At 35.6% G+C, this 23,921-nt stretch overlaps 1 protein-coding gene across 6 annotated transcripts in view; it reads right to left on the bottom strand.

The window, feature by feature from the left end:
* The window catches only part of FAM149B1 (family with sequence similarity 149 member B1), a 50,060-nt gene that overhangs the window by 22,073 nt on the left and 4,066 nt on the right, over positions 1 to 23,921 (bottom strand). For 5 of the 6 annotated variants that reach the window (XM_025284746.3, XM_006060602.4, XM_025284747.3 and 2 more), the window contains exons 2-6: positions 22,497 to 22,601; positions 21,420 to 21,549; positions 9,224 to 9,366; positions 7,929 to 8,045; positions 579 to 743 (exon numbers count right to left, since the gene is read on the bottom strand). In XM_025284746.3, the coding sequence (XP_025140531.1) occupies positions 579 to 743; positions 7,929 to 8,045; positions 9,224 to 9,366; positions 21,420 to 21,549; positions 22,497 to 22,601 (660 nt within the window). Of the gene's footprint in view, positions 1 to 578; positions 744 to 7,928; positions 8,046 to 9,223; positions 9,367 to 21,419; positions 21,550 to 22,496; positions 22,602 to 23,921 lie in introns of those variants that run through there. The other variant, XM_006060604.4, reaches the window with a different exon arrangement.

Genomic DNA, 23,921 nt, shown 5'->3' with positions numbered 1-23,921 from the left:
CTCATTGGTGCTATGTATAGAAATCTGAGTTATGTCTACCTGAGCCTAGGACTGTATACATTGAACATAAAAGTCAGCATGGCTCAATAGGAAATAAGGGAAGAAAAGTCCAGAATCATGTGACACTAACTAGACCTAACCACAGCCTCATAGCCTGAAATTCTCACTTCCACATGTGCTACTGTGACTATCATTCTGAACTTCTAAAGGCTTAGAGGAATAGTTTAAGAGGTTAATATTTCAGGGATGCAGCATGGAACAGTAAGAGAGCCTGGATTTAGAATAAGATGAATACAGTTTCCATGAATTACTGGTGATAACTGACAAAAGAAAAATCAAATTATCTGGTGAAAAAATTAATTCATTTAAAACTGTTTAAATCCCAGGAAGAGGCAAATGACATGTGCAGGAAAAAACAATTTTTATCAATTAAGTATATGAATGCTGGATAACTGAGAAGTAATAGAACATAAATAACATAAATTTAATTATAGATAATACTGGTGGCATACTTTAGAAAAATAGATACTAATACACAAAACAGGGGAGTAAAAAAGTTTAAAAGATATAATACTCACATATCTGTATGGTCAAATGCTAGGTATTCCTCTATTATTCCCTCAGAAAATATTATACAGTCTTCTTCTCTTTCCATAGAACATAAACAAGGGGATTTGGCAATGGAAGATGCTTTAGGACCATATGAAGATGAAAAATGTAACTTCTTTCCCCTAATGCCAAATCTGGGAGAGGGGAAAAACAGTAATTATGTTCAACATAAACAGTTCTCACAGGAACTCATTCATACAAGTTTCAGCTCAAAGTCCCTTCCCCTGACGACACCTTCCTGGGCTACTCTAAACCTTAATACCTATTATTTCTCAGAACAGGAATAAATATGAGCCACACACCCACTCTACGTAGGTGTATTATGCACCTAATACTGAAGCAGTTGCATACTACTTGCTATCTTTTCAGATGCAACGGCTATGGCTATAAAATAAGCTTTTTTAAATCTAAGAATATTTACATTCATGTTCAACTCTTTGAAGTACCTCAGATTATAGGTTTATTTCAGTAACTTCACTGTTGTTGAAAATGCATGCACATTATTGTGCAACAGACCTCTTGAACTTATATTGCAAAACTGAAACTCTGGTATCCCTTAAACACTAACTGCCCCTTCCCCTTCCTCTCCTCCTTTGGGCAACTATACTTCTACTTTCTGTTTCTATGATTGGACTACTTTAGATACTACATATGGGTGGAATCATATTGTATTTGTCCTTCTGTGACTAGCTTATTTCACTTATTAAATAATACTTTCAAGGCTCATCAATCCATATTATAGCATGTAACAGGATTTCCTTCTATAATATTCCATTGCATGTATATAAATTTTCTTTATCCATTCATCTGTGATGACCATCTGGGTTGTTTCCACCTCTTGGCTATTGTGATTAATGCTTCAATGAATATTGGTGTGCAAATATCTCTTTGAGATCCTCCTCTGAATTTTTTTTTGGATATACACCTGAGTGGGATTGCTGGTTCATATAGTAATTCTATTTTTAGTGTTTTAAGAAGCCTCCATACTGTTTTCCAAGAGACAACAGGAGACTTCTCTGTAGCTCAAACGGTAAAGAATCTGCCTGCGAGGCAGGAAACCAGGGTTCAGTCGCTGGGTTGGGAAGTTCCTTGGGAGGAGGGAATGGCAATCCACTCCAGTATTCTTGCCTGGAGAATTTCATGGACAGAGAAGCCTGGCGGGCTACAGTCTGTGGGCTCACAAAGAGTCAGACACGACTGAGCACCTAACACAGCCCACACTGTTTTCCTTAGTGGCTATACTGTTTTACACTCCATTCCCCCCAACAGTTCACAAAGGTTCCAATTTTTTATCTACATTTTTGCCAAAAGTTGTTGCTTTCTGTTCTCTAGATACTGGCCACCCTGATGATGGGTGGTGGTGGTTTAGTCACAAAGTTGTGTCTGACTCTTGCGACCCCATGGATTTGTAGCCCACCTGACTCCTCTGTCCATGAGATTTTCCAGGCAAGAATACTGGAGTGGGTTGCCATTTCCTTCTCCAGAAGATCTTCCTGACCCAGGGACCAAACCAGCATCTCCTGCTTTGCAGTCAGACTCTATTGCTGAGCCACCAGGGACACCCAAAGAGACTGTTAAATGTTGACTAAACGTTTTCTCAGGCCACAAAACTAGACTGCATTTCCCAGGACCCCCATGCAGTTAAACGATGGGGTCAGTTCAGTTCAGTCACTCAGTCATGTCTGACTCTCTGCGATCTCATGAACTGCAGCACACCAGGCTTCCCTGTTCATCACCAACTCCCAAATTGCTCAAATTTATGTTTAACAAGTTGGTGATGCCATCCAACCATATCATCCTCTGTCGTCCCCTTGTCTTCCTGCCTTCAAACTTTCCCAGCATCAGGGTCTTTTCCAACAAGTCAGTTCTTTGCATCAGGTAGCCAAAGTATTGGGGCTTCAGCTTCAGCATCAGTCCTTCCAATGAATATTCAGCACTGATTTTCTTTAGGAACGACTAGTTTGATCTCTGCTGTCCAAGAGACTCTCAAGAGTCTTCTCCAACACCATAGTTCAAAAGCATCAATTCTTCGGCGCTCAGGTTTCTTTATGATCCAACATTCACATCCATACATGACTAACTGGAAAAACCATAGCTTTGACTATATGTACCTCTGTCATTAAAGTAATGTCTCCGGTTTCTAGTATGCTGTCACGGTTTGTCATAGCTTTTCTTCCAAGGAGCAAGTTTCTTTTAATTTCATGGCTGCAGTCACTATCTGCAGTGATTTTGGAGCTCCAAAAATAAAGTCTCTCAGTTTCCCCATCAATTTGCCATGAAGTGATGGGACTGGATGCCATAATCTGTTTTCTGAATGTTGAGTTTTGAGGCAGCTTTTTCACTCTCTTCTTTCGCTTTCATCAAGAGGTTCTTTAGTTCTTCTTCATGTTCTGCCATGAGGGTGGTGTCATCTGCATATCTGAGGTTATTGATATTTCTCCCAGCAATCTTGATTCCAGCTTGTGCTTCATCCAGCCTGGCATTTCGCATGATGTACTCTGCATAGAAGCTAAATAAGCAAAGTGACAATATACAGTCTTGATGTACTCCTTTCCCAATTTGGAGCCAGTCTGTTGTTCCATGTCCTGTCCTAACTTGCTTCTTGACCTATATACACATTTCTCAGGAGGCAGGTAAGGTGGTCTGGTATTCCCATCTCTTTAAGAATTTCCCACAGTTGGTTGTGATCTACACAATCAAAGGCTTTAGTGTAGTCAATGAAGCAGATGTTTTTCTGGCATTCTCTTGCTTTTTGTATGATCCAGTGAACGTTGGTAATTTGATCTCTGGTTCCCCTGCCTTTTCTAAATCCTTCTTGAACATCTGGAAGTTCTCAGTTCATGTAGTGTTGAAGCCTGGCTTGGAGAATCTTGAGCATTACTCTGCTAGCGTGTGAGGTGAGTGCAGTTGTGCCGTAGTTTGAACATTCTCTGGCTTTGCCTTTCTTTGGGATTGGAATGAAAACTGACCTTATCCAGTCCTGTGGCCAACTTTTCACCAAATTTGCTGGCATATTGAGTGTAGCATTTACACAGCATCATCTTTTTTAAAAAATAATATTTATTTATTTATTTAGGCTGTGCTGGGTCCTCACTGCTGTGTGTGGGCTTGCTCTAGTTGCGGCTACTCTCTGGTTGCGGTCTGTAGGCTTCTCTTGTTGTGGAGCACAGAGTCTAAGGCGCATGGTCTTCAGTAGTTGCCTCACATGGGCTCAGTAGTTGTGGCACCTGGGCCTAGTTGCCCCGTGGCATGTGGGATATTCCCAGATATGGGACTGAACCAGTGTCCACTGCATTGCAAGGTGGATTCCTAACCACTGGACCACCAGGGAGGCCCTCACAGCATCATCATTTTGGACTTGAAATAGCTCAGCTGGAATGGATATGAGGTGGTTATTTCATTGTAGTTTTGATTTGCATTCCTCTTATGATTAGTGATGTTGCACATCTTTTCATTTACTTGTTGGCCATTGGTTTATCTTCTTTGAGAACTGTCTATTCTCTTGTCCTTTTTCTATTTTTAAATTGGGTTCTTTTTGTTGTTGTTGGATTGTAGAAGTCCCTCATGTGTTCTAGATATTAACCCTTTATCAGACATGTGACTTGGAAATATTCTCCCCCATTCCACAGGTTGCCTTTTCACTCTAATGATTTTTTTCTTTGGGTGCACAGAAATTTTTGAGTTTGATGTAGCCCCATTTGTCTATTTTTGCTTTTGTTTTTAGGTTTTGATGTTCTATCCAATAAATCATTGCCAAATCCAATATCCTGAAGCTTTTTCCCTGTGTTTTATTCTAGGAGTTTTAGTAGTTTTAGGTCTTACATTTAGGTCTTTGAAATCCATTCTGAGTTAAGTTCTGTATATGGTGTAAGATCAGAGTTCCACTTCATTCTTTTGCATTGTTTTCCCAGCACCATTTGTTGGGGGGATTGTCCTTTCCCCGCTGTGTAATCTTGGCACCCTTGTTGAAAATTATCTAGTCATATACACAAAGGTTTATTTTCTAGTTATCTGTTCTTTTAATGATTTTTTAAGGGTTATAATTCTGCATACAGTCATACACTTTGGCAACTTATTAGATATTATAGTTAATTTTTGTTGCAGTATGTATTTAAACTAAGGGTAGATAGGCCCCTTAAACTAACTTGCAGCAGAAGATTATGAAGTTTTTTTTTTCATTTAAAAAAATCGTATTTATTTATTTATTTTGTGCTATACAGTAGGTCTTTGTTGGTTATCCATTTTAAATATAGCAGTGTGTACATGTCAGTGCCAAACTCCTTAACTATCCCTTCCTCCCATCCTTACCTTCCCTGGACCCGGCAACCGTTAAGTTTGCTCTCTGTGAGTCTCTTTCTGTTTTGTAATTAAGTTCATTTGTATCATTTCTTTTTAGATTCCACATATAAGGAATGTCATATGGTGTTTCTCCTTCTCTGTCTTACTTCACTCAGTATGAATCTTTAGGTCCATCCATGTTGCTGCAAATGGCATTATTTCATTGTTTTTAATGGCTGAGTAATATTCCACTGTATATGCTGCTGCTGCTAAGTTGCTGCAGTTGTGTCTAACTCTGTGCAGCCCCACAGATGGCAGCCCACCAGGCTTCTCTGTCCCTAGGATTCTCCAAGAAAGAATACTGGAGTGGGTTGCCATTTCCTTCTCCAATGCATGTATGCTAAGTTGCTTCAGTCGTGTCCAACTCTGTATGACCCCAGGGACAGCAGCCCACCAGATTCATCTGTCCGCGGGATTCTCTAGGCAAGAATACTGGTGTGTGTTGCTATTTCCTTCTCCACCACTGTATATATGGACCATATCTTTATCCATTCCTCTGTCGATGTTTTTTTCAAATGGGAATGTTCTCAAACTCATCTGTTCAGGATCCTTTTCTGGCCTGTGTTTTCTCCTTATGCTACCACCATTTTCTATTGTTATAAAGTTCTTGGAATTCCATTTTGATCTATACAATAATTGTTTTGATTGATAACACTGTTTTGCAGCCATAATGTAAGTTCATTTTCATGGAGTTTGTTGTGCAATAAATATGATATTTAATTTAGTTTTTTAAAAAAGTTGATTCTAACTATATTCTAGGCATTGTTTTAGGTGTTAGAGATACAAAGAGAAAGCGACTGTATTTTTGTATTGTTTTTATACCAATTTCCTCTGGCCCAAGAACTCAAGAATGGAAGCTGAACCAAATATCTTATTTAGTACATTTGAGATGTGAAAAAAATCCAATGTGGAAGAATTAATGAATGAGAGTGACAGAAGATAAAGACACATATGTAGACTGGGGCCAGTTTATGATATAATTTTAAATTTATCATAAATTCAGTGGGAAGCTACTGAAGATTTTTAAGTGAAGGACAGAAAGGATTAACCATGAACTTTAAAAGGAAAATCTGATGTAATGTGGAGGGGCAAGAATGGATATAATTTGAAATGTTATTTTGTAGAAAATCTTAGTAGCTGATAAACCTCATATTTCATGGAAAACTAATTTGTTAAACTAAAAAATACCAAAGTTGTATTTCTGACACATTTTTTTCACATCACTTATTTTAAAAAGTGGAAAAATTGCAGCATCACCACCAACTTACATATCCTCAACTACCCAAATTTTGCTCTCAAATACTAGTAGTCTCTCAAAGAAGTTAAGTGTTTCCTTGACTTTCAGCTGCTTCCATGTCTTAAAGAAGAAAAAAATATTTTTCCAGGATAGGTCTGGAAAAAAAGGACAAAAATGAACCAGCGTGACACGGCTGTAACAATTAGAGCATGAATAATAATTATGGTTAGTTAAAATATATAAATATTTTGTAGTACAATGAGTTCCTTAATGGTACTCAAGAGAAAAAAATATCAAGTATGGACAAACTGGTGGTGATATGAAAGTAAATATGGATTATATTTAATTTGTTATTATTTTCTTTAAGTAGTGATATCCTAATATAGCTGAATAACTTGCTTCATTTAACTATATGTCTGTATAAAGTACAGATAGGTATTTATTTCATCTGTATAGTAAAGAAAAGTAATTATTGAATACTGTTAAGTCAAATAATCCAGAACCAAAAATAAGAAGGACCAAGCAGCAATGGTAGTAGCAAGTAAAACGGACAGAAAAGATGTCTGCAGTGTGTTGCAGAATCATGATTTAGCCAAATGTCCTAGAGAAGGAGGAGTTAACTGCTCAGACTTGTTCCTTATTTGTTTGGAATCTCTAAAAGGAAATGCTATTTACAATTATAAAATTAAAGGTATATATAAAGTTTAAACTAATAGATCAGGTAAATATATCTTAATCGCAGGATCTAAGTTATCTAATTTTGGTCTGTGAGAATTAAAGAATACATCCTTTCTGTGGGAGACAAATTAGTCTGTAAAAATCTGAAACTTATATAAAAGGAGTAAATTTTAAAAGGCTTATTGGTGTAATACATGAGGATTAAATTTAGAAAGAAATCTCAGCCTGGTGACCAGAACCTTGAGTTTAAATCACTCTGAAAGAAGTAAACAAATCCCACTCTCTGACCAAAAATCAGTTAGTTGATAACCCAGATCCCATAACCTTAACTAACCTAAGATAATAATGTTTTACTTTGTGGTCTGATGAAATTACTACAAGCTTTAAAAGGCATCAAAAGCAAGCATCACTACAACTCTTAACCAGTATCAGTATAAATAAAATTACAGTCTTAGGAAATAGTTAAGGAATAATTTTAAAATGAATTAAAACCATGACATTTTACTACAGAATTAAGGGTAAGCATAGGTTTTTAGAGCAATCCTATCTGGGTTTATTGTGCTACTGTTAAAAGAGTGTGAGGTATTCAAAGAATTAGCCATTTTAGCTAATGACTAATTACCCATTTTAATAATATCAGTTTCAATTCAGTTCAGTCGCTTCCATAATAATTAGTATTACATGTTTAAGAAAACCACTGTTTCAAAGTTTTTTTCAAAAAAATTTTAAATTCTATTTCTTAGATCCCTGAATTTCTTTAAACCACTCTGTTGACACATTTATTCCAAGAAGAAAGTGCTTGTATTTATAGATAGACATAGATATGACATAGATATAAGTATCTATGGATATGAGTAACTCTTAAAATTCTAGAGAAAATCTTTTTTTTAAATTAAAACCTAAGTAAAAAAATTCTAGTATGCATAAAGACTATGATTAGTCTTACAGAATTTGCTGTGCTTTACTAAATACCAGTAAATAAGTACTTTAATCCTTTAGTGTAAGTGGTAGAATAAAATACTTGCATATTTAGAATACATAAACACTTACACATTAGAATACTTACATAGTAGAATCTCTTTCTTGAGACAGTGTTGCCTCACGTGAAGCTGAAACAGCAGAAGGGGATCTAGGGTACAGTCCATAACCTTCACTTGGAGTGATTATCTGCCGACCCAGAATCCTTCAAAGTGAAGAACATAGAGAGACAGTTAAGCACCTTCATCCAGCATGCATACAAAATATAGGTATTTTTGGAACAAATGTGATGGCTCTACAGAGAAGTCTAGTACATAGTCCCTTACTGATTTGGAATGATTCTTGAGAGAAATGTGAATCCAGAGCCTTTCTGAAGGTATCTCCCTCTCCTATACAAAGGAGACAGAATGGATGAAGCTTTTCCACCCCACCGAAAAAGAATCCAAGGAAACTGGGCAAACATTTAAATCTACCCTCCACCCTCCATAACAATCTTCATTAAATTTGCTAAAATGGGTGAAAGCCAGGCCAAATTAGTAAAAACTGAATTATATTCTTAAGAACATGAAGCTTTATAAATTTTAAGTATGTGTTGTAGTGTGGTTTCTAAGGGAAGCTTCCTAATAGCCTATGTCTGCTTTCAAGTATACAGAGTGAAGTAAGCCAGAAAGAAAAACACCAATACAGTATACTAATGCATATATATGGAATTTAGAAAGATGGTAACAATAACCCTGTATACGAGACAGCAAAAGAGACACTGATGTATAGAACAGTCTTATGGACTCTGTGGGAGAGGGAGAGGGTGGGAAGATTTGGGAGAATGACATTGAAACATGTATAATATCATGTATGAAACGAGTTGCCAGTCCAGGTTTGATGCACGATACTGGATGCTTGGGGCTGGTGCACTGGACGACCCAGAGGGATTGTATGGGGAGGAAGGAGGGAGGAGGGTTCAGGATGGGGAACACATGTATACCTGTGGCAGATTCATTTCAATATTTGGCAAAACCAATATAATATTGTAAAGTTTAAAAATAAAATAAAAATAAAAAAATTAAAAAAAGTATACATGTATAAGAATTTACTTATAGACAGTAATCAAAAACATTTTCTGATGCTTTTGTTCAAAAGAAGGTCTCTTTTGGACAGATACAGATCACAGCTACTGGTATAGAAACTATTTTACTTGATTAGGACAACTAGTTATGAAAACTCTGAGAAACTTCCATCAACATGAGTTTTCTATCATCTGAGGCTTTATACCATATCACCTTAATGATACAAATCCATGCCCATAAAGATTTCAGAATACAAGGTTTCTTGGAAATCTGCTTTTCAAATTTTAGTATTAGCCATGAATATACAGGATTTCAGTACCTGAGATGAGGAAAGCTACATGTCCACTGTTGGCACTCTTCTTGTAGACTTTTAGTATGTACACTCAACTTCTGCTCATACAAGAGCTCGTCAATGGCTGTGAACATTGCCTGGACTTTTTCTGTGGCATTTTGATCAAGTTCCTAAAAGAAATTATCACCCCAAAATATTTAGGTGAGCTTCAGTCTCTGTTAAGAATCATAATCATAAAGGTTGTAAGCAATCAGATTTTGTTTTGTGTTCAATGTTTAGTCCATTTGTGTGAAAGAAAAGTTAAGTTAGTCAGTTTTTGAATCTTAGAATATTCAGATGGCCTCCCTATTCCTATTTAAAGAGAATTTGTAGAAATAGCAATGTTTCTAAGCAATATTTTCTTATCATACAATCCAGAAATGAATAAAGAAAAATAAAAATTACCAATACCACCACACAAAGACAATGATTGTTCATTTTATTATAGATGCTTGGTTCCAGTATTTTTTTAGAGCTTAATGTAGACAGTCAATCCTAAAAATATATTATTTTGTAGTTTACAGTTTTCACCTCACAATTTAGGTTAGATCTTTACTCTATAATCTATCCTTTTGCAGTAGCCAAAGGGATGGGAATCTGATCATGTTATCTGATTCTCTGCCTACTCTCTACTTCATCTTTTTTATGTGCCCTTTTACATTCTGGAGGAAGAAAAGTTAATACCATCTTTTAAAAGTATAAGGTAAGAAATATGTATTTTAACTCTTAACAGTGAAAGTCAGGTTCTATCCAAAAAAAAGGAAGTGGCAACCAATTCGTTTTCTTACCTAGAAAATTCCATGGACAGAGGAGCCTGGTGAGCTACAGTCCATGAGGCCAAAAAGAGTCGGACATGACTGAGTTACTGAGCACACAGATAGATTTAAGGTTTAACATTAAAGACTCAACACACACACACACACACACACACACACACACACACACATATATATATATATTTATATTCATATATATATTCATTTATTTGGCTGTGCCCGTTCTTAGTTGCTGCACACAGGATCTTTGATCTTTGTTGCAGCATGCAGGATCTTTAGTTGTGGCATATGAAATCTAGTTCCCTGACCATGGATCGAACCTAGGCCCCCTTAGTGGGACCTCCGAGTTTTAACCACTGGACCACCATCCAGGAAGTCCCTGTGTTTTATCTTAGGTACACACGCTGGGTTGCAATATCAACTACATGTCTTAGTGTGGGTTGCAGTTTAAAAAGTTTGAAGGTTACTTTCTAGTCTAAACCTTCCTTCAGCTTACAAGATTACTGAAAGGGACAGAAAGGGATGTAGGGGTTTGAGACATCTTTTGCCACTTTGATAAATGACATTCCAATTATGTAAAACAAAAAAATTTTTAAAAAGGACTTTGATATGCTTCAACTTCCCTGAAAGCATCTTCTGTGTGATTTTTATCTTTGATATTCTTTAACTTCCCTCTCAGCATCTTATATTGAATTTTAGTATTAGTGTTGTTTTTAACACATAAAATGTTATTGTTATTTGTTTTAGTAACTACCAATAAAGCGTGCCAATTATTTTTCTCTCTGTTGCTTCTTGTATCCCACTTCTTTCTTCTGGCTTTATTTCCCTTTTGCTTCAGTCTGTCCTTTAATCATTCTTTTAGTTGAGTATATGTGAATGGGAAACTCTATAGATACTCAAAATGTCTTTATTTTGCTTTCTCTACACACACGCACACTAAATGACAGTATATCATATTTATGTAATAATTTTATTATTTATCATATATGATGGAGATACATCACTCATTTTTTCCTTAGCACTTTAAAGATACAGGATCATTGTCATCTGACATTGTTAATTGTGAGCAACCTATTTTAAGTCTGAATTTTACTCCATTATATGTAGTCCCTCTTTTCTAGTAACTTTTGTAATTTATTAAAATCTTTGATTTTAGTCTAGAAATTTGTCTGTTATATCTAAGTTATCTAAATTCTTGACATGAAGTTGCTTATTATATTTCCTTAGTCCTTTTACTTTCCATAAGGTCAGTAGTTATGTCTTTGTCTTCATTTCTAATCTTGTTAATTTATGTCTTATTTTTTCTTGATCAAACTGAAGACTTGTCAATTTTGTTTACTTTCTCTATTGTTTTTCTGTTTTCTATTTCATTAATTTCTACTGTCATCTGTATTATTTCCTTCCTTCTGCTTGCATTGGATTTAATTTGCTCTTCTTTTTTAGTTTCTTAAGGTGGAAGCTTATGTTAGTGATTCAAACATGCTCCTTTATTTCTATAGGCATTTTTCTTCTATGGCGGTATAACTGACATACAACATTATATTAGTTTCTGGTGTGTATAACATAATTCAATATTTGTATATAAAGCAAATCAGTCTCCCCAGTGAGTCACCATATGTTGTTACAGAATTTTTTTCCTTGTGATGAGAATTAAGATCTTTTCTCTTAGCAACTCTCAACTGCATAATAGAGTATTTTAACTATAGTCACTATGCTGTACATTACATCCTCATGACTTATAACTGGAAGTTTGTACCTTTTGATATTCATCTCTTTCACCCACGCCCAATCCCACCTCTGTCATCACGAATCTGTTCCATATCTGTAAGCTTGATTTTCTTTTTACATAGGTATTTAAAGCTGTAAATTTCCCTCTAAGCACCACTTTAGCTATATCTTGTAAATTTTGATATTCTGTTTTTCCCTTTCATTCAAGATGGTTTCTGACTTCCCTATAGATTGTTATTTAACTCATCAGTTGTTTAGAAGAGCACCGTTTTAATTGTCAACTACTTTGGGATACCTAATTTATATCATTGTTCATTTCTAACTTAATTCTAACATGGTTGAACATACCCAGTATAATTTCAATCCTTTTAGATTTATGAGATTTGTTTTTTATGTGAAGATTATATATTCTCTTGTCATTGGGTAGACTCAGTTAGGTCAGGTGGTTAACAGTATTGTTCAAGTCTTCAATATCCTTCCTGATTTTGTTTGGTTGTTTTATGAAATATTAAGAGTAGAGTACTGAAGTCTTTAGCTACAACTTTTCGTTTCTTATTTCTCTTTTAAATTCTGTAATTTTGCTTCATATACTTTAAGGCTTCATTGTTAGGTGTGTATACATTTATAACTTTTATTTTCCTAAAGAATTGGCCTTTTTATCATTATGGAAATGTTCTTTTTTCTATTGGTATTTTCTGTCTTAAAGTTTACTTTGTGTTCAAGCAGTTTTATGGCTCTTAATTTCTGTGCCCTCTCATGTCCCCTCTGCATTTGTGTACTAACTCGCATCAACCAGGGATGTGTGCATAGTTTGGGCCCTCTTTGTTCTTTCTGCATGGATATGTGAAGAGTTTATTAGGGCCTCCTGTGACTTATTTCCCAGATGCTTGATAAATTTCTGGATAGTCTGCCAATCCATTTTTTGCCCCAGTTAGTACTGAAACTTCAGACTATCTGAGCCACTGTTTTTCCTTCTCCATATGCCACTGAGTGTGCTACTGTTGTTAAAAATGATATTGGATATAAAGCCCATCCAAGTTCCACTCCAAATCTATTGAGACCTCTCTGGTAGTGAAACTGCTAGTTTTCAGGGGCTTCCTTGGTAGTACAACAGGTAAAGAATCAGCCTGCAATGCAGGCAACCCCCATTTGATTCCTGGGTAGGGAAGATCCCCTGGAGAAGGGATAGGCTGCTGCTGCTAAGTCGCTTCAGTCGTGTCCGACTCTGTGCGACCCCATAGACGGCAGCCCACCAGGCTACCCACTCCTTACTCTTGGGCTTCCCTGGTGGCTCAGTTGGTAAAGAATCTGCCTGCAATGCGGGAGTCCTGGGTTTGATCCCTTGGGAAGATACCCTGGAGGAGGGCATGGCAACCCACTCCAGTGTTCGTGCCTGGAGAATTCCATGGACAGAGGAGCCTGGCCAGCTGCAGTCCATGGGGTCACAAAAGGTCAGAAACGACTGAGTAACTAAGCACAGCACCCTTTAAAGTTGAACAGACTTTTAGTGTTTCTAACTCCAAGTTTTCTTACTTTTGATGAATAACTGCTTCTCCATTTTCTGTGTACCTTAGTTAATTTTCAGAATCCTGAAATGGTTGCTTTTGACCATTACATCCAGTTTATTGTTGCTTTTGGGGGTACTCACTCTGTCATACTATTTACAAGTCCCACCTCAGAATTTTCTCCTATTATATTTATTGGCTTTGTCAGGTTTTGACATCAGTAGTACACTGATCTATAAAGTGTTTGTGTTACTGTTATTTCTTCGACAAATGTATGTTCTTCCATCTGAGCCTGGAGTTTTCTCTATGAGAATAGATTGATTCAGTTTAAGAGTTTTACAGCTGTTCAGATTTTTAAGGACTTTGTCCATTTCTTTTAAGTTACAGCATTTATTGGCATAAAATTGTTTATATTATTATGTTAAGTCTTTTATTTAATGTCTGTAGAATTTGTAGTGACATCTCCTTTTTCATTCCCGATATTTATAATTTGCATTTTCTTGCTTTTCCTTGACTAATACCACTAGAGGGCTTACTATTAATCTTTTCAAAGGGTAAATTCTTGAATTTGTTCATTTTCTCTTTTATTTACCTATTTTCTATTTCATTGATTTTGCTTTTAATTATTTCTTTCATTCTACTTTGGGTTTATTTACTCTTCTTTCCTAGCATCTAGGGTAGAAACTTAGGTTATTCATTTTAAAGCTTTCTTCTTTTCTTAAATAAGTATTTAAAGCTATAGATGTCTTTATAAGGACTGCTTTAGCTGCTTCCATAAATTTGGATGTTTTGTGGTTTTATTGTCATGTAGTTGCAGAATACCCTCTAATTTTCCCTGAAATTTAATATTTAGAGCAGTGTTATTTAATTTCCAAATATTTAGGAATTGTTACAGGTATTTTATTATTGATTTCTATTAAATCTATTGTAATCAGAAAGCATACGCTGTACGATTTAATCTTTTAAACAATATTGAGATATTTTATGGTCCATCATACAGTCTGTCCTTGTGAGCATTCCATATGCTCTTAAGAAGGATATGTACTCTGCATTTGTTGGGTATACCATCAGATCTTTTATTTATTTATTTCTGACTTTCTAATTGCTTTATTAATAACTAAAATCTCTAACAGTAATTATGATTTCACCTAATCTCTTTAATTTTATCAGTTTTTCTTCATACATTTTGAGACTCTATTAGATGTTTATTTATTTAGAATTGTTATATCTTCCTGGTATACTGTGTTATGGACTGAACTGTGTCCTCTCAAATTCCTATGTTGAAGCCCTCATCTGTAATGTGATGCTATTTCGAGTTAATGCCTTTAAGGTGGAAATTAAGGTAAAATGAGGTCCCAAGGATGGAGCCCTAAGAACTAGTGTTCTTATAAGAAGAGGAAGAGAATCAGAGATCTCTCTACCTATGCTCATGCCCAGGAGAAAGGTTATAGAGGATACAGTAAGCCAGGAAGAGTAGCCTCACCAGAAATCAGCCCTGATGGCATCTTAAGTTTGGATTTCTAGCCTCCAGAACTGTGAGAAAATAAGTGTCTGTTGTTTAAGCCACACAGTCTATGGTATTCAGTATGGCAGCTTCAGCTAAGGCAAACTGCCCTAAGTGTTACTATATTTTGTTTTAAACAGGTTTTTGTTTGTTTGTTTGTTTTTGGCCACACAGCATATACAGTCTTACTTTGTGCCCCCTGCAGTGGAAGCATGGAGTCTTAACCACCAGACCCTCCAGAGAGGTCCCCAAACTGCCTTTTTATCACTAAAAAATATTCTTCTTTCCCAGTGATCGACTATGTGTCTTTAGGTTTATGTTGTTTCATGTTAATACAACCTTGTCAGCTTATTGTGTGTATAATTTTCTCTGTCCTTTTAATTTTAACCTATTTGTGTCTTTATATTTAATCTCTTCCATATAGTAATATGGGCTTCCCAGGTGGCACTAATGGTAAAGAACCTGCCTGCCAACACAGGAGACATAAGAGATGCAAAATTTTTAAGAAGAATAAGCTAAGATGCCAATGGGAAAAATAAAATTGAATAGTAACAAACATTTGATTAACCTGAGAAAGACAGGAAAGGAAAAGAATAAGGACCCACTTCCCAAAACGGGACAAATGGAAAAGTAATAGCAAGATGGTAGATTTCAATCTAACCATGTCAACAATTAAAACAAATGTAAATAGAATGGGTAAAAAATGGGTAAAATGCAGAATGGATTAAAAAAAAAGAGCAAGACTCAACTGTATAGTATATGTGTGCATGCTAAGTCACTTAATCATGTCCAGCTCTTTGCAGTCCTATGGATTGTAGCCCGCCAGGCTCCTCTGTCCATGGGATTCTCTAGGCAAGAATACTGGAGTGTGTTGCCATGCCCTCGTCCAGGGGATCTTCCTGACCCAGAGATCAGAATTCTGGGCAGATGAAGCAGTTAGAATCTTTAGGGCATGAGGCGATAAAGAACACCAGAAGATAAATAAGTGAAAAGTCTATATTATTTGGTGATTTCTCTAAGGGATAACTAGCTGAATAAAGCAAAAAAAGTACAAGATGGAGTTTATATTTATAGAAGTAAAAGATGAAACAAATACAACTCAAAGGATGGGTGAATATAAACAGAAGTACAGTGTTATAAAGTTATTACATTTGTGATAACAAAAAGTTATTACATTTGTGTCAGGTATCGAGAGAGAGAAGTGAAAAGTATATGAAGAGGGAGGTATGAAGTGGTAAAATGATCATTCAGTGGGTGGGAGGGTGCAAGGGGCAGTGACCCAGCATAGGGTGTTGAAACATAGGTGGAGTGAGAAGGGCATTTGCAGAGGTTAGGAGGCAGTGAATTAGTGGGGAACTGGTTATGTTCAGGGGGATTAATCAAATAAGTAAATATATTAATTATAAGGGGAGCCATGTTCTATCAGAGAAAGAAGTTACAAATTTGCAAAAGGAAAAAACTAGAATGAAATGGGTCATTTCACAGTGGAATAGGAAGAATACTTCTATTCCCTAGTTCTGTCCACTGGGAGGGTTTAGGAATCAGTGACACCTAAAAAGCAGTAAGCACACTTAGCACCCAAATCTTATTTCTAAACATGGCACTAAAAGGAATTAGGGCTCGTTGGAGAAGTGGCTGATTCCATGGCTGGGGCAAAGAAAATATAAAATAAGCCTGGATACCTTGTGTCAGACAGTAAGGAAATACTCAAAGAATGATGGGAACATGTCAAAATGGCACAGAAACCAGCTTGAAGCGAACTCTTACTGGTCAAATCTGGGACAATTGGAACTTCAAAATAAATAATGATAACTGTGTATTATAACTAACTGAACAAAATAGGAATCCTTGAGTCTATACTGATGTAAACCATAAACTGAAAGTTAGAGGAGGAACAGGATAGTAGCTACATAATTTCAATGTACCTCCCCATAAAATACTTGTAAATGCAAAGGAAAGTCATATTAAGTGATTAAAGTGAACAACATCAATAATGGGAACTACGTGCCACCTAATAGAATGAAATGAGAAAAGCAAGCTCATTTCTTGGGTATCACAGATTGAAGAACTAGTCCAGATTGAGGGAGACTACAGAGACATGACAATGTGATATAAGGTTTTGCTATGAAGAATATTATTGGGACAACTAATGAAACTTTAATGGAATCTGTGTATTAGATGGTAGCAGTGTTAATTTCCTGAATTTGATGCTTGCCCTTTAGTTACATAGAGTGTCCTTGTTTGAAGGAAATACACACTAAAATGTTTGGTCCAAGTATCATGTCAGTAACTTACTCTCAAACCATTCAGGAAAAAAACAGTTGGTCTTCCATATCCATGGGTTTGTAAATGTAAAACCCATTTACATTGTATTAGGTATTTTAAATAATCTAGAGAGGATTTAAAGTGTATGGAAGGATGTGCGTAGGTAATATGCAAATACTGTGCCATTTTATATAAGAGACTTGAGCATCCATGGATTTTGGTATTCATGGCGGGGGGGTCCTAGAATCAGTCCCTTATGGATATCAAGGTACGAATGTTCTTTTTACTGTACTTGTAACTTTTCTGTAAGTTGGAGGTTGTTTCAAGTTATTAAGAAAACACAGTATGCAGTAATAGCAACTGATCACAAAAATTGAATTTCATTAATTAAGATACAACCTTACTAACAAAATAATGGATTTCAAAGGAATAACCTACTCTGACATACATGTGAAATCTGCAATGAAATGTTTGTGTAATTCAAGGAAAATATCAATATTATTTACACACTAATCAGGAACCTTGAACAAAATCACAATTATAGGTATAAATTTCAAAGAGAAATGTATTCTTCAAAATATTAAACATAAAGTTTTTATATCACCCAGCAATTTCACTCCTAAGGGATATACCTAAGAATATTCAAAACATGTCCACAGAAAAACTCATACACAAATGTTCATAGTAGCATCATAATAGCAACAAAGTGAAGCAACCCAAATGTCCATCATCTGATGGATAAACAAAATTGGTATATCAATGCAATGAAATTATATTCATCAGTAAAAAAGAAGTACTGGCATATGCTATAACATGGATAAAACCTGGATATATGCTAGATGAAATAAGCCAGATATAATAGGTGGCACAGTATATGCTTCATTTATATGAAATATCAGAACAGGCAAATACATAAAGACAGAAAGCATATTAGTAGTTGCCAGGGGCAAGGTGAAGAGAGAAGTGGAGAGTAATGGAGACTGGGTTTCTTTTTGGGATGATGAAAATGTTCTGGAATTAGGATAGTTTACACAACAGTGAATATACTAAAAAACGCTTGTTTACTTTAAAAGAATGAATTTTATGTAGGTGATTATGATAGTAAAAAAGGTAAAAATAATCCAAAGTCTAATCTAGTGTTAAACAGATAAGAAATCTATTAAAATATTTAAATGAAATATCAGAAGTTTTAAACACGTGACAAAGAATATAAATTTCTGCCAGAAGTCAATATTAGCCTACAACTCAGTTCCCTTAAAAAAGATGAACTCTATACCTATATACTAGCAAAAATAGATTAAAAATACAATTTTTCATATACCATGCAAAGTACCTAGGAATAGATTTTCAACAAATGTACATTACTTTTATGGATAAAATTATAAAAATGTATTAAAAGACATTAAAGAAATGGATATTAAATGGATAGATTTATATATCAAATTCATGATTAGGAGAATTCACTATCATAAAGATAGCAGTCCTCTCCAAATTGACCTATGCAATTTAATAATCAGATTCTAACATACATGAAAAAGACTGGCCAATACAATTATGAACAGTGTAGTAAGACTTCCCTATCATATATTATAGATTATTATAAAGCTATAGTTTCATTAAAGTCAGTTGTAGTAACATGATTTTAGAATAGAACAGTTTAGATAGCCCAGGAACAAACCCCTTTATATTTTGAAATTTAATCTATAACAGAGATAACAGCAAATCAACAAGAAAAGGATGCAACAAGGATCAGGAAGATCCTCTGGAGAAGGGAATGGCTACCCACTCCAGTATTCTTGCCTGGAGAATTCCCTGGACAGAGGCACCTGGAGGGCTACAGTCCATGTGGTCACAAGAGTCAGACACAACTGAGCGACTAACACTTTCATGCTACTACTTTCACGTGGAAGAAGCTGGAAATGTGTATGTGCATTTTTAGTGATCACAATGACCAGAGGTTGCTACAGGTATTTAATAGGCAGAGATGATGAATACTAAACATCCTGCTATATATATGGGACATTTCTGTATAGCTATATCCAAAATGCCAAAAATGCCCTTGCTTAGAAATTCTGAACTAGTCAGTAAATGGTGCTGAAACAATTCATTATCCACACAGAAAAATTAAAATTATGTTCCTTCTATATGAATGTACAAAAAAACCATTCCGGGGATTAAAGACCTAAGTGTGGAAGAATTTGTGAAAGTTACAAAAGCCACTTATCAGGAAAAGATATTTGCAATACATTTAACAAAGAATTAGTGTATTAAACATGAACTGCACTTAGTTACTACTAACAAAAACAGTAATAGTGGCTTAAACAAAAGTTTATTTTTCTCTCATAAAAAAATTAATCTACAGGTAGGCATTAAAAGCTGATATGGTAGCTCAGCTGATACGGTAGCTCCATGGCTATTAAGGATTCAGTTTCTTCTATCATTTCCATTCTCAGTGATGCTTTATGGTTCAAAATGGCTGTTTTTACCTTTAGCCATAGGTCCATGTTCCAGGCAGGAATTAGGAGAAAGGGGATAAATGGAAAAAATGGCATTCCAGAAAGCCCATCTCCTGACTTATTGTACAATTCATTAGCTACCTCTACCTGTAACAGCAGTTGTTAAGTTTTCAACTGGGTACAATGCCAAAAGTTCTGTAGTTCTATAGGGTGAAGGGACACAATACAGCTTCCTAAGAGTCTCTGTTAAAAGTATTTAGAGTAGGGGTCAGCAAATTATGACCAGTGGGATAAATCCAGCCCACAACCTGTTTTCTAATAACATTTTATTGGACTTCTGTCATGCCCATTTATTTATACACTGCCTATGGCTGCCTTCTCAGTGAGCACTGAGGGCCCTGACAGTCTGTAAAACCTGAAATATTTACTCTTTAGTCCTTAAGAGAAAAAATATACCTTCCTTGTAGCTCAGCTTGTAAAGAATCCACCTGCAATGCGGGAGACCCTGGTTCAATCCCTGGGTTGGGAAGATCCCCTGGAGAAGGGAAAGGCTACCCACTCCAGTATTCTGGCCTGGAGAATTCCATAGACTGTATAGTCCATGAGGTCGCAAAGAGTTGGACACAACTGAGAGACTTTCACTTTCACCACACCTAATCTAAAAGATAAAGAACTCCTACTAATTAATATGAAAATGATAAATTAAAAAATAAGTGAGTATGAAACATAAATAGGCAATTCACAGACTACAAATATATGCAATATCATGTATGAACTGTCCAAAGAATTCTAAGCAAAAGTAGCCAGATATAACTATTAATACATACTATAGGATTCCATTTCTATGAAGGGCAAGAAGAAGAAAACCTGGTGATAGAGATCAGAATAGTGGTTATCTTCGGGACTGGGAGAGGGCATCGAGGAGCCTTGTGGGAGCTGACTGTCTATATCTTGGTCGGTGTACTGTTTTCATACACACACGCGTGCACGCATGCACACCCAATACATAAGTTATGCAATTTTCTATAAGGTGTATAATTTTTTTTTCCTCATCAACCCCACTGCATCAGATACCCTTTAAAAAAAAACTAAGGGACTTCCCTGACAGTCCAGTCATTAAGACTTTGCCTTTCAATGCTGGGGGTATGGGTTTTGGGGAGCTAAGATCCCACATGCCTTGTGGCCAAAAAAACCAAAATATTAAACAGAATAAAAATACCTATTGCATCAAGGTGATAAACATGCATAAAATTTGTCTTTTAAATTTTCTTTGAAGGTTGCTGGTCTTAAATACAATGGGAGATAGTCATGAATGAATAAATAAATCTCATCACAACACTCAGTTAATTAATAATAGCTGAAAAACATCTTAGGTAAATACCTTTAATCTTTTTTTCTAGTATATATAAGCAAAAATATATGTAAAATAAAATTAGAACCACACTACACATATTGTTTTTAATGGGCTTTTTTTCATTTAACAATATATTGTAAACATTTTCCGAGTCTATATGGCTTAGAAGTAACTTTCAAAAACATTTTAAACAACAAGGTAATATTAGTAGTGGAGAGACACATTAGTGGACTGAGCACAGCAAAATAGATCCAGGGTCCAGATCTATACTGACCTGCAGCTGTTTAAGCCAAACACTAAGCATCTTTAAGGATCAACTACTCAAAAGATTGATGCCTTCTTTACAGCTATTTTAAGGGGTAAATAAACAAAGTAGGAGGGACTTTCCCGGCGGTCCAGTGGTTAAGACTCCACACTTCCACTGTTTGATTCTTTGTTGGGGAATTAAGATCCTGCATACCACATGGCGTGGCCAAATAAAATAAAATAAAAAATGTAGGAGAGGGAAGGCATGAAATATACTGACCAAACTGACAAATCCTAACTCCCAGAACAGTCACACAAGCGCTCCATTAGACCAATAACATAAAACTCACACCATATCCCCAGGAGAAGTCCGAGCTGCCCTCAGTAGAGATCCCTGTGCTTGTATAACTTGGAAAAGCAGACGTTGAATTTCCAGTGTCAGCTGATGTAAAAGGTGATTCTTGTGTGATGTCAGATTCACTAAATGCACAAGTGGGAAGGAAAAGAGAAAACAGAAAAGTTCTTATATTTCCTCAAGTTTCTGTAGCATTAACTACTCAGCAATCTTTTAGGTGATAGGCATTTGTACAAATACATCCAGAGAGACAAAAATAAATGAAGAATTTGAAATGTAAGCATCACAGTAAGGTCTGACCTAATTCCTACAGAATTGATGGCAGCCATTCTAAATAATTGTAGTCTTAGTTTACAATTAATATTTTTTAACACTTCACTTATAACATCTGCCCTCAAGAAACTGAAGACATTTCAGAAATACTAGGAATAGTATGTGAACTTGTATGCCACTTTTAGTTTACTAAGCACTTTCACAGATATTAACTGCATTTTATCCTCACAATAATCTGGTGATGTAAAACTCACCAGTACATCTAGTGATGAACTTTAAGACAAAAACTCTTGAAATTTAGTACTAGATTTTGAAACAAGGTTTTATGACTATAATTTTTGTATGATACCACAATTGCTTTTCAGAACCCTCTGTGAAGTTACCATCTCCTCTGTCCTATTTCTTAAAATAATAATTGCAGCTAATATTTACTCTGCATTTACTATATTTTATCTCATTTATATTCACTACACCCTTGAAGGGATACTATTACCAGGTAAATAACTTGCCCAATACTATTCAGCTAATAGGTGGCAAAACCAAGATTAAAAATCAGGTCTGTTTGGATTCCTCCTGAGTTTCTGCTTTTAACTACCTCATAATACTATTTTTCAAAGATTACAAAAATAAGTATGTTTCCACTAGTTGTTCCAGAATGGAAGTTGAATGGTATTGAAAAATGTGACAAAAATTCTTTTGTTTCATTAGTACAAGGCTTGATACCAATCCTAAGGCAAAAAGCCCAAAACTTTTGCCATTATCAAGTGCAATAAGCAAACAGTACACTTGGTGTCATTACCTTTGGGAACTTAGGTCTTTTTCATGGCTGTCATTGGTAGAGGAAATTTCATCCAGTTGCTCAGGAAGAGGATGATGATTAAGAGCATGTTTTGTTATTCTTTTCCTGTGAAATGGAAAAAGTTGTATTTTTTGTAAAGAAAAAAATATATACTTTTCAGTAACTTGATCTACAAGTTATGTCACCTACTTCTTGCTGTTCAGGAACTATCCAATGCAATAGCCATTAGCCACTAGGAGTTAAAATGTGGTCAGCTGGAAATGCTGCTGCTGCTGCTGCTGCTAAGTCACTTCAGTCATGTCCAACTCTGTGCGACCCCAGAGACGGCAGCCCACCAGGCTCCGCCGTCCCTGAGATTCTCCAGGCAAGAACACTGGAGTGGGTTGCCATTTCCTTCTCCAATGCATGAAAGTGAAAAGTGAAAGTGAAGTCGCTCAGTAAAACACACAGGATTTTGAAGTCTTAGTACAAGAATGTACCACTAATTATTTCATTTTGGTTACATGTTAAATTGATAATATTCCGGATATACAGGGGTTAAACAAAATATATTAAAACTTATTTCACTGCAAATTGAAAACATAATAAGGTATAAAACATACTTATTAGAACAGCTAAGATAAAATACAGTGATAACACTAAATGCAGGTGAAGATATGGAGAAACTGGATTTCTCATACACTGCTGGTAGGAATGTAAAATGGTACCACCACTCTGGAATAATTTCACAGTTTCTTATAAAACTAAATGCATGCATTTATCATAAGACCTACCCATTGCACTCTTGGGTATTTAACCCCAGAGAAATGAAAATTTATGTTCACACAAAATCTGTACACAAACATTCAGAGCAGCTTTATTTATAATTGGAAAAAAATTAGAAGAACTGAAATGTCCTTGCACAGGGGAATAATTAAACTTTGGTATCTCTACACACATAGTGGAATATGATTTAGCAATAAAAAGGAGTGAACTGATACATGCAACAACTTGGATGGATTGCAAAGGCAACATACTTACTGAAAAAAGCCAATCTCTAAAGGTTACATATATTATATGATTCTGTTTATATTACACTCACAAATGAGAAAAATAGAGAGGTGAAGAAAAGATTAGTGGTTCCAGGGTATGGAGAAAGGAATGGAAGTGACTAAAAAGGGGTATATAAGGATGTTCCTTGGTGGTGATAGAACAGCGCTGTATCTTGATTGCACTGGTGGTTTAATAAATATATAAATGAGACCAAATTGCATAGAACTATGTATTCATATACATACACAAAAGAGTGGATATAAAAATTGATGAAAACTGAGTAAGGTTTGCAGTCTGCTTAACAGTACTGTATGTCAGTTTCATGGCTTTGAAAGCTACATAAGTTGTCATCATTGGGGGAATCTGAGTGAAGGGTTCATGGGACTCTATGCA

The sequence above is a fragment of the Bubalus bubalis genome, chromosome 4, assembly GCF_019923935.1.
Source record: "Bubalus bubalis isolate 160015118507 breed Murrah chromosome 4, NDDB_SH_1, whole genome shotgun sequence".
Classification (NCBI taxonomy): Eukaryota; Metazoa; Chordata; class Mammalia; order Artiodactyla; family Bovidae; genus Bubalus; species Bubalus bubalis.
This window is presented reverse-complemented; position numbering and strand designations above follow the sequence as displayed.